A 12354-nucleotide genomic window follows, 5' to 3' on the forward strand; every position below is an offset into this window, starting at 1 on the left:
ATCAGTTCATAAATTTGCTATTTCTGCCAATGCTTGAAATAGAGAAGATAAGTATTTGTTTACTCAATAAATATAGAAGGTTGAATAAATCACATCTCTCATATAATTATCTTTTTACAGGTGGATATTGATGGATATAATACATAATGGTATGGTAAATTATACTGCCCCAATATGTCAGCAGAAATGTAGCTCAATAAATGAAATTTCTTAACATTAAGAAATGAAATCTACTCTTCTACATCCTTATTCATTGATTTCTAACTTAATTTGTAAATGTTCTGCTTGCAGCCTTCTTGTGGAACCCAGATACCACACCTAGAAGACTAAATCCCATGGGGAGATCACATGTTGGTGGTCCATCCAACAGACAAAGCTCATATAAGAGCATTAGTTAAGTCAGCGTCAACACCAGTGAGTAAAAATAATTCAGATTATCCGAGCCCTTATCTATCTAGCCTTTCCAGTGGGCAACCAGTGAGGGAATCAATTCTACTGTGAGCCCAATTCTAATACATGTTAGTAAACAAAAGAATTTTTTAAGACACGAATTTGGGATCAGTTTTTAATTTTGTTGCTCAAAGAAAATGTGATTAGAATGATAGCAGAAAAGAGACATGATCTTCAATCAGATAACATTTCAGGAAAGAAAGGATAAAGAAATCTTTCTTTGGAGTGACATAGTAATCAGCCTTAGAAGACATGTGAGAGTTGGGCCATTAAAGACTGTAGAGGGAGGGGCTTATATCTCCCAAGCTGTTGGAACAGCATGTGTCCAAAGCTGAGTAGAAGTAAACAAGAAACAGTATACCCAGGGAATTAACTCGATTGATTTTTACTTTTAATTTGTATTTATTATCTGTGCCTGAGAATGAGTGAGAGTGTAAATGTGCACACACAGTCATTCCTATGTATACAAAGGACATCAGGTCCTTCAAAACTGATGTTTAGGGTATTTATGGGATGTCCAACTTGTTACTTGGATGTTGAGATCCAAATTCAAGTTCTCATAATTGAGTAGCAAGTGCTGTTGACACTGAGCCATTTCTCCAGGTCGGAGGTAATTTTTGTTGTTTTTGTTGCTGCTGTTGCTGTTCCCTTGTATGTCTGGGAAGACTAAAGAAAGGGGAGGTAAGTGGAAAGAGATCAATCATAGATAACATCATACAGGTCATAAATAAATGCACTAATCAAAAGTGTTCTTTATACCTTCTTATATGTGCATCAGGATTATACCAACACATTGCTAGAGATTAAAAGTTATTTTCTGAGAATCACATGTTATTGGAACATTTTGATTGGAGATATTTATGGAGAAAATGGGCCCGAATAAGATGCTAGTGAGGGGATTTTAGAACACTGAGAGGGAAGCATGGGGATGTCATGTTCCTGCACAGCAGTACGCAATACAGACTTCAAATAAAGACTGGCTAAACACAAAATCCCCTGTATCTCACTCAAGATTGGTCCTTTTCAAGGCCAATAGCACCTAACTTTTCTCTCATACTTGTCACCCCCCACACACAACACACACACACACACACACACACACACACACACACACACACACACACCATTCACCACCAGAGCCTCATCTTTTGATGAGAAAATCACTTCTACAATGATGTCTATGGATGTACTTTAAGTATCATTATTTGTGAAGCTTAAGAACATTAATGTATAGAAAATAGTATAAGATGGAACATTGTAAGTGGTTTATAACATATGTGTCAAGAAACACACAAACTTCACAGAAATATGAAGCCACTGAAATATCTGAGGTTTGCCTGTAATTCTACAAATGAACTCCATGTTTGTGATATGGACTCGTGATTACAGTACCATGAGTGCAGTGAGCCACATCCTCTGACATATTTTAATGAATTAAAGAGTCACACTGATAACTTGCTATCATATTTAGAAAGCTCTAGCTTATGTGTAACTTGGGCAAATTGCGGTAGCTTGTTTGACAAAATCGTATTGAGCTGGTTTGAGTTCAATTTTCTGTTAAAACAACATAGATAACAATTTCCATCTTGCAAAGCTGTCTACATCATTTACATGACAATTTATAAGAATAGATCTTAAGTGTTCTCTACAAAAACAAACAAGATAATGCATGTTAGCTTAATTTATCTATTTCATGATGTATACGTTATTTAAAATAATATAAATATACTAAATATATATAATTTTTGTTTTCTTTAGAAAAATAAGAGAAAAAAGGATCAGGACACACTGAAGTGGCTAAGTTTACAACTCAAAGAAAAGAAAGTTTCAAAGGAAATTCTTAGCAGAGTTTTTTTACTTACAACAAACTTCAGTTTATTTTATTATTAAGCAAACAAAAGTCATGGAAGTATAAAGTCAAACATAACATAGAAAAGGTAAATAAACAAGTAAGACAGGCCAGAAATGGCCCTGAAAAAAAGGGCCAGAGCTGAATTTCCAGAGCAGCATTTATAAATGAGCAGATCTGGCACACTTCATTTTTAAGAAGGATCTCTAGCTTGAGTCTTGTACATCATGTTGATATGATCCAGGTAAAATGGAAGAGAAGTTGTATTCTAAATAAAGCAAGAATTCCTTTAAAAGGCCAAAATGCAACAAATGGCACTATTATAATTTTTGCTAAGAACTACTCAAGGCTGAACTTCTAACTCAGTGGCAGTCTTTCCTTAGTTTGTGTGAGGTCCCAGGTGATTCCTAATACTACAGAAAGACAAAATAAGAAAAAGTCCTACTCATGGTGTTGGTAGACTGAGAGGAGGAGACACCTTAGGGTACAGCCAGAAACTTATGGGGATCAGCACTTGAAGGAGTATAGATAGATGTGGTAACTCATTTAGTATATATTGCTTGGCTACTCACACCGGTTTCTGTGGATTTAGGAATAGAGCAGTTGACAAAACAGGCAAAACTCTGCCCTTGAGAGCTTCTGGTAGGGTTAAAGAGCATGAAAATGAATAAAAAGCATAATATAGTAGAGATAGAAAATCTTATATGGAAAAGAAAGGTAAGATAGGCTCTGGAAGGTTGTAGTCTTACAAGGGTCAAGGAAATCTTCACTGAGAAGGAAATATTTCAAGGATATGTGGCATAAGGCTATTGCTGGAGGAGAGAGGGTTCCAAGTGGATAGAAGAGTATGTGAAAATTCTAAAATTAGAGTGGGTTTGTGTCAATAATACCACTGCATCTAGACAGTTAGAAGGACGAGCATAGCAAGAAAGGAAGAGAGGTAGTTCCTATATAATGTAAGTAAGTCATTGGTACATTTTGAATTTCAATCAGAATGAGATGGAAATTCGCTGGAAAATTGCTGTTAAGGATATGATATATAAAGAATTGCCTATAGGAGGAAAGAGGGTATAAAAAGCTGGGAGGTTATTGTAATAATCCAGGAAATAGAGGGTTCTGGTTGGGAACAAAAGGTAATAAAACAGTAGAGGTAAATGGTTATATCTTCCAAGTAAATGTGATGGAACTTAGTTGAAGAATTGACATTAAGGAGTTTACACATCATTGTAGAGGAATATTGTTATTTATCAAGCCATGTACAAGGATCTCTGTGGCTCCTAGAAGGAAAACTGAAAGTGAAGGAAACAGAGAGGATAGAAGGAATGGAGAACACCCTAACTAGTTACTTTATTCTTTTAATTCAACATGGAACATTCTTAGTTCATATATAACTAACTGATTTGTAATAATCAAGCCTTGGAAAATATATATCTAAGCAATTAGAAGTCATCCTCACCTGTCTGGGAGGAATGGGAAGGCCCTTTCAACTTGTAACATTACATGCAGGCAAAAGCATGTACTGTGAACACGTGTTGCTTTAGTTCCTGCCTGTGTGTCAGAATCACCATGAGAGGCCCAACTCAGTTCAGCTTGCTAACCAGACCTGCCATAAACTCATGACTGAATTGATGGGTTCTTCTGTCCCCTGATATGAGGGTGTGGACTGTCTTGAAGTTAGAGGCTACAGTCTCTTTTGTTTATATGCCCATAACTCTCTTTCATTTCTTTCATAAACTTTGGATTCATTTAGAAGACCAAAGATTCTCAAAAAGTTTTATGGAATTTCTGGGTAATTTCTGATACAAATCCAGGGAGTTTCTGATATCATGGGTATTTCTGTAATAGTATTGAGATGTTGTGGTAGTTTGGATGTATTTGGCCCCCCTAAGCTTATAGGGAGTGGCACTATTAGGAAGTGTGACCTTGTTGGAAGAAGTGTGGTTTTGTTGGAGGAGGCTGGATGACAAGTACCTTTAATCCAGACTTTGAGCCTGGAGGCCACACCTTTATTCTAGGCTACACCTTCTGTTGGAAATGTGCCACGGTGGGGGCAGGCTTTCAAGTCTTTCTCTCAAGTCACTCAATGTGACAGTCAGTTGACTTCCTGTTGCCTCTGAGTCAAGATGTAGAATACTCAGCTCCAGTACCATGTCTGCCTGCTTGCTGCCATGCTCCCCTTCCTTATCGTAATGGGATGAACCTCGGAAACTGTAAGCAAGCCACCCTCAATTAAATGTTTTCTTTATAGGAGTTGTCATGGTCATGGTGTCTCTTCACAGCATTAGTGAACCATAATGAAGACAGTTGGTTTGGATTTGGATTTATTCAGATTTCCATTGGCATTCAGTCACACTCTGAGGTTTTCCAAAAGATACAGGGCATGTATTATTGCAATAGATTAAATACATGTGTAACACTTGGCATCCCACCATTCTTCTATTGAACTGGAAAATTAATATAATTGGTTTTAAATGTTCAGTAGCCCCTTTTCAATAAATTAATTTCATTGCGTTAGCTTTCTGAACTGTGCCATGTGTATTAATATGAATTTATTGTCGAGATTTTGACAAATTCACTACCCCATATTTAATGTTAGTTTCAGTTTTGAATATGATAATCATGCCCATGATTCTCTGCTAAAAATAGGCCAAGGAAATACATTTATAATAAGCAGAAAAGCACACTCCCCAATGATTTCAGCATACTAGCTCCTGGAATTTCGAGTATGTTGTTGCACATTGCAAAATATACTCTGTAGCTATAATTACAGGTACAGATATTGAGAGTGGGATATCATTTTAACTACAAACCCTTAGAACATTTTCTGATAGTGGTCAGTGTTAGAAATATGACTATGAACTGTTTTGAGTGCATGTTGAGATGCAACGCTGTTTATTTTGAAGATGGAGGAAGGAAGGGTCCATGAGCCCTGAAATGCTGGTGATTTCTAGAAACTGGGAAAGGTGAGGAAAGATAATATTTTCAGTGACCTCAAAAAGAAATGTTGGCTTATCTACTCTTTGATTTTAGCCCTGTGAGACTCATGTGAGTATTTTAAAGTAAGTGACTACAGGAAGAAAGCATGTCTAGTGTAGTGAGCCATTTAATATATGATAGTTTGTTATGCAGTAATAAAAAACAAATGTAACACTGCAGAGTTTACCACAAGCAGATGTATAAGTGCATTTATGCCGCTGTTCAGAAGAGCAAGGCAGACAGTGTTAACACAGAGAAGAGAAGAATATCCATAAATGATATAAATGAATATGTGGAGACCTCCCATTGTGGTATAAATTAATGAGAGCTATTTTAAGATTTAAAATGAAGACTAATTTTAAATATGAACTAAGAACATAGCAATGGGTATCAATGAGTGAAAAAGCGCATTAGAGGTGCCCCTCAGTAAAGGAGGATCTTCATAGTTTGATGACTGAAACTTGTTTGAGATACAAGGTTACTTCCACATTACACCAGTGTTGTTGTCTTCCAAATGGGGCTCATGCTATTTTTCTTTAGCGACTGGTAAACAGCATGCCAGCCTCATGCTTTAAGCTTTCTCTTGGATGCTGTATTTAATATTCAGTCACCTGAGACAAATCCGAAAAAAATACCCCCATCTTCTAAATCTTCAGTATTTTTGAAAAGTTTGTATGTGTTTATAGTGAAATTGTGGCCTCAGAACCCTAGAGAGAACTTCACAACAACCTTAATACCTAGCTTTCCTTCCAACTGAACTTTCAAGTATAAACTCAGCCTTTTAATTGTTCCTTAAAATAGCTCTTATTTTCATGAGAAAATGTTAATATACAAATTTTGATGAAAAAATATATTCTACCAAATTCAGTGACCTGTAGAAATTTAATTTTAAGAGCTACATTTTATTTGAAAAGTACAAACACTATGGCATAACAGACTAAATAGTAACATTACAGGGTTTAAAACTATTTCTTAGATACTTCCTAGAATGTGTGAATTTCATGTAAATGACATGTTTATTTTACAACAAAAATGAGAACAAACACACAACAATGAAATAAACATACTTGTGCTCTTTCTCTGCCCATCCTAGAATTACCACTTCACAGCAGGAGCATTGAGTAGTCTCCTTGTCTCCCCCAGATTCAATCTATCTTGAACATGGATCAGACACGTCTCTGCCCTTCAGCCCCAAAGGACTTTCAAATGTGTCTAAAGTTCAACTCCTTTTAGATACTCCTAAACCCATTTCTGTTATTTCATCCAAAACTCTCACTCAATATTTACCAAATTACTACTATGTGCTCTGCTAATTTGCTTTCCTTTATGGTATAATTATTATGCATTACAGAAATATTTTATAAATAGTAATTGAAAGATAATATGCCTACTCAAATTTTATCAGTTCTTTAAAGACTGATTTAACTGCTTAATCACATAAATATTTTTATTTGAACTCATTTTCAAATGTTAGTTAAGCCTCTCTAAATCATACCATATCTCTCCGCTGTTTCCTCTACCCTTATTCAGAATGTTCTCAAATTCAAATTCTATACTTCACAGAATTTTGGTGTCTCACTCCAGTCCCTCACTAGATAATGACCACCATGACATTGAGCACACCAAGTACCAGCAAGTATCTACTGGCAGATAATTATTACTTATATCATCAAGACCTATCTGACACATAAGTTAACCAACTTTCCGAAGACCTTCTCCCGGATTTGTCGAGTCTTTATGCAGTACACAATGGGATTCATCAGGGGTGGCAGCAACAAGAACATGTCAGCAATAAGGATTATGACTAGGGGGCTTTTGTGCCTGGCAAATCGATGCATGGCAGCCAGAGTGATGATAGGCACATAGAAGATGAGTACAGCGCAGATGTGGGAGATGCAAGTATTTAGGGCCTTAAGCCTTTCTGCTAGAGAGGCAATGCTGAGTACTGTCTTCAAGATCAGCAGGTAAGATAGAACAATCAAGGCAAAGTCCAGCATGGTACAGAGAGCCACAAAGAAGCCATAAATGAAATTGACCTTGTTATCAGAGCAGGCCAGTTTCATGACATCCTGATGAAGGCAGTATGAATGAGAGAGGAGATTCTTTTGACAGTATTTCAATCTCCTTAGAGTGAAAGGGAATGGAAGCACTAAAACTGTGCTCCTGAAGGCTAACATTAGCCCCATTTTAGCAACTCTGCTGCCAGTGAGGATAGAACTGTATCTTAGGGGATTGTGAATGGCAAGAAAGCGGTCCAGAGACATAATTAGGAGCACAGAGGATTCCATGACAGTGAACCCATGGATAAAGAACTCTTGAGCAAAGCAGGCATTGGGTGAGATACCCATAGCATTGAAAAAGAAAATCCTAAACATGGTAGGAATGGAAGAGAAGGACAAGCCCATATCAGAGACAGCCAACATGGTAAGGAAATAATACATGGGCTCATGAAGGGAGGGCTCTGTCTTGATGACAAAAATGATAATGCAGTTTCCCATGATGGCAATGAGGTAGATGAAGAATATGGGGATGGAGATCCATGTGTGGGCATATTCCAGTCCCGGAATCCCAATTAGAAGAAAATGCTTCACTTCGGAGTTGTTAAGAACAGACATGTGGGGGGCTAGAAGTTGGTTAGCTATATCTGAAGTTGTGTGAGAGAAAAAAAGCAATAATTCTTTTAGGTGATATTCAGTTTTAAAGGAATAAGTTCTATATATTGCATCAAAGCACATTTTAGCATATGCAGCTAGTGCATTCTTCCAAAGTTACTATAAGTCCTTCATGTTTATATCTTCCAATGTGACAAATTCATAACTTCTCTAAATTGCTGGCAATTCAACTGTTTTTTGTCTTACCAATTTAAAAATTTCCCAGAATCCTTTGCACTACTTTCCCCATACAACCTTAAGCACTTTCTGTGTTAATTCTACAACAAATCCCTGAATTTCACAGAAGAAAGTTTGAAATAATAGTCTGCTAAAATGCTCATAGATCCCTGAAAATAGCTTGGAAAACAACAACTGCTGGAAAACAAATTGAGGAATTAATGTCTTAATCTTAAGAGGTCAGTTTTCATTATGCATATAATATGCATGAATAAAATATATCTATCAGGAATTTTATAAAAGTGAGAACAACAAAGGTTGTTCAAGCATGTTTACCACTTCTTTGATTGGTTTTGACTTAACTCTGTCTGACTGGTCTGAGCCCCATTTTATATCAGCAAATTTTATCAAATCTCTGTAGATTTTTATATTATAGATATTTGTGAAAAATTAAACACACATCTAAATTTATAACATTATAACTATTTTTAAATATTGACATTATTTACACAGCGGTTTCTAACACAATGTGAGAAGTTAACCCTGAAAGATTTTATTTTTTCTTTTCTCATGTGGTCATGTATTATATTAGGTGAAGTTTCCTGGTTTAAGCAATTATAGATCACACTTCAGGTTTTCATCTTATTTTTTCAGAGGCAATTTCAGCAACACAGTCATACGATGAATGCCTTACCAGACCTTACAAGCCTGACTGAATTATTTTACCTCTTATCTCTGTGATCAATTGGATAAAAATATCTAAATTAAGGAACAAATCCAAACCATTCAATTTCCCTTTGAAATATAAATATTAACTATGTACCTGCATAATAACCTAAAACCTGATTGTATTATTGGGTCAGTATCAAACAGTTCATTATTTGTATTTTCAGTTGTAAGATATAATCTTGCTATGTATTTGTATTTTTTAGATTCAAGATAATCCAATATTGAAAGATTCTAATAATATACAAAATAACACAAATGTAGACTATATCTAACGTAAACTGTCCTATCTTTAAAACTCTATGTGAATAAATGTATAAATTAATGAAAATTATGAAACAAATTTGAAATTAAAAATATTTTAAAAATATATAACAATGAGGAGGAACCAAGGGAAGGCCAGAGCAACAAGCACATGTTAATAAATTCTTATACTTCAGGATTGCTATAGAATATTTTTACAGTCCCCAAACATTACGATAAGTAGCATTGATATACTAGTTGGTAACTGGGGCTGTGAGAACAAATGAAACCACCAAGGATGGAAAAAAATGTACAAAATACAAATTTAAATAACACAGAACCTTAGGAGCTGCAAGATTGTTGAGAGTGCCCTGCATTAAAAACAGAGAGTTGGAGGAAGCCTAAGATAATGGATGTTGTTGGTTCCCAGGAAGAAGAATGATTTGAGTACGGTACATAATCAAGCATTTCCCAGAGCACTTAGAATTCCTATAGTTCAGTTAAGAAACAAGACCTCAGATGATTGCATGAACATCTGGACATAAAGTTCAGTCAGCCAACTTAACTCTCTGTAAATCTAAGACACCCAATGTGTTATCCTCTTTCCTTGAATATTGTACATAAGAATTTCTACTTCAGAGATATTTAGCAATGTGATGTAGCATGAAACCTAATTGGTCTTAATAATAACCCAGAGTCAGATACTGGCCAGAATGCTGAAAAATCAGAGAAGCAGAGCAGCTAGCCACTGGTTCTTACCTTTGAAAAATCCTCAGCCAAAAGGGAGCTTGAGCTCCTGTCTCGTTCCACCTTATAATCCTCTCTTTGCCCAGCCATATCACTTCCTGTCTCTACCTCCCTAGTGCTGGGATCAATGGTGAGTGCCACCACTGCCTGACTCTGTTTCTCTTTTAGACTGGATCAGTCTTGTGTAGCCCAGGGTGGCCTTGAACTCACAGAGATCTGTCTGTCCCTGCCTCTTGAGTGCTGGGATTAAAGGTGTGTGCCACCACTGCCTGGCCTCTGTGGCTAACTAGTGGCTTAGCTCCACACTCTGATCTTCAGGCAAACTTTATTGTTAGATCACAAACAAAATATCACCACAGTATGATGTGGTTCCCTAACACAATGCAAATAATCAGTAATAGCAGCTACTTTCACAAATAATTCAAGAAAAAAAATGGTTAGCTTTTTCTTTATTACAGCAAATGTTAGACTGGCCAGATAGTTCCTGTTTTCATTGACCTTAAGGGTTATTTTTATTTGATATTTTGTCAAGTAAATGAGATGTTATGATTCAGATATAAGCTACTTAACAAAGCTTTAATTTTAAGCTTTCAATAAAACAATTGGCTCGCTCCTTGTCCTTACCAGAACCAGAAGCTCCCTTCTCTGAAAGGTGAGCACAAAATCCTCTGCTTTGTCCTTAAATTTATATAGATCAAGCTCTTCTATTTGCTCTGAAGTATAGACCTCTGAGAATTCAGAGAAGTCTCCTGGGGAACCTGACAGTACACTTATGAAGAACATTGAGGACTGTAGGTTAACTCCTCAGTACCCAGGTCTCAGCAGGAGCTAGAGGCAGGTTAACAACTAGATGGTTAAATGTGTGAGAGGTAAACAGTGGGAATTAAAATGAAGCCTGAAATGTGACATTCATGTAGGGCTGGAAGTATAATTAAAATAATAGACTTGGTTTAATCAAATATCCTAAATTCCAATTCCAAGCCATACTACTGGACTTTCCTTCAGATTGGTTTCATCATTCAAAAGACAGTAAATGATACATAAGGATGAAATACTTCTGAAATCACTTTACAAGTCCAAAATGCTTTTTTCAGTAATTCACAAAGCTGTTGGTAAATCATGAGGCACACATGATTTGTAGCCCTCTTGACATTTCTAACCAGACATCTCAAAATCACACCCCTCTTGTATTACATGCTTTATTTGTTATAACCTATTTAATGGACACTATTTGTGCTTTGACCATAGTTTTCTAATGCTTTTATCAAGTTCAAGCCTGTAACAGTATATGTTGAAAAAAGAAAAGTCACTGAGAGCAATGAAGAAATATGAAGACTTGATGATAATGCTTATATATAAATTAAAAGGACACAAATAGAGAAATATTGTAGGTAACCATTATAGCAAATTGCATTAATCATATTGGAGTATATTAATGACACATAATAATGAGTTTCATTATGACATTTCATCCATGTATAAAACGTACTTTTATCTTAGACACCCACACCTGTTACTCCTCTTGTCAACTTTCCATTCCCATTAATCTTCTTTCTCTTCTCAACACTTCTACTTTTATATTATTTTATTTTAAACAACCCAATGACCTCTATTAAAGTTACTTACAGGGGCAAGGGTGAGGATTTATTTGAAGACATATGGACAACTTACAAGTGGTTATACAATTGAATAAAATATCTCTTCCTTCCCTGGTGTCCACCACCTGTCTATAGATCCTCAAAGATGGATGGGTCCTCTGGAGCCCATCCTCCCTAGAAATCTTTAGTTGCCCAGAGATGTTTAAGTTTTGGGTATTGTTTTTAAATTTTTCACTAAAACTTTATTACAAAGAATTTACAAATAAAAATTCATACATCAAAATTAACCAGATCCAAACTTCATCCATCTCAGTGAACTTCCGCACAGCGGGAACAATCATTCTGAGGATGAAGATCATCATCTTGGATTTTAAGCTTACACTTATCCACCATCTAAAAACGAAAAATCCATGACAGAGCTAAAACCAGAAAAACAATTAGCTTTATATCTTCTTCCATGACTCACGTGCCCATTCAATTCTTCCTTGTCACCTAATATTTATCCTCTTGTTCTCCTTTCTGTATGTCACAGTGTATCCATGTGTGCATTTGTTTACATGGATGCAACACCACACACACACACACACATGCTAGAGACTAGGATCATATATGAGGAAGAACATGAGGCTTTCTTCTTTCTGATATTGTGTGACATCACTTAATATATATCCTAAGTTGATAGTTTTCCTATAAATTATGTGATTTCATTTTTATTCAGAGATGAATAATATTCCATTTTATATATGCATCACGTTTTCATTATTCATTCACCAGATGATGGACAAAGAGGTTGGTTCTATTTTCTTTCTATAGTGAATATCGCAGCAATAAAAATGGGGGTTCATATAACTCTATCACAGGGTGTGAAGTTCTCTGGCCATATGCCCAGGAGTGAAATATCTGTGTCACATGGTAGTCCTGTTTTAATTTTTGAAAA

At 35.9% G+C, this 12354-nt stretch overlaps 1 protein-coding gene across 1 annotated transcript; it reads right to left on the reverse strand.

Moving 5' to 3' along the window:
* Positions 1 to 6951: 6951 nt before the first annotated feature.
* On the reverse strand, positions 6952 to 7890 carry LOC128095360 (olfactory receptor 51A7). Its single transcript, XM_052714222.1, has one exon. The coding sequence runs from the start codon at positions 7888 to 7890 to the stop codon at positions 6952 to 6954; it is 939 nt and encodes a 312-aa protein (XP_052570182.1).
* Between the last annotated feature and the right edge of the window lie 4464 nt (positions 7891 to 12354).

Source organism: Peromyscus californicus, unplaced genomic scaffold (assembly GCF_007827085.1).
Source record: "Peromyscus californicus insignis strain IS unplaced genomic scaffold, ASM782708v3 Scaffold_4__1_contigs__length_199733344, whole genome shotgun sequence".
Taxonomy (NCBI): domain Eukaryota; kingdom Metazoa; phylum Chordata; class Mammalia; order Rodentia; family Cricetidae; genus Peromyscus; species Peromyscus californicus.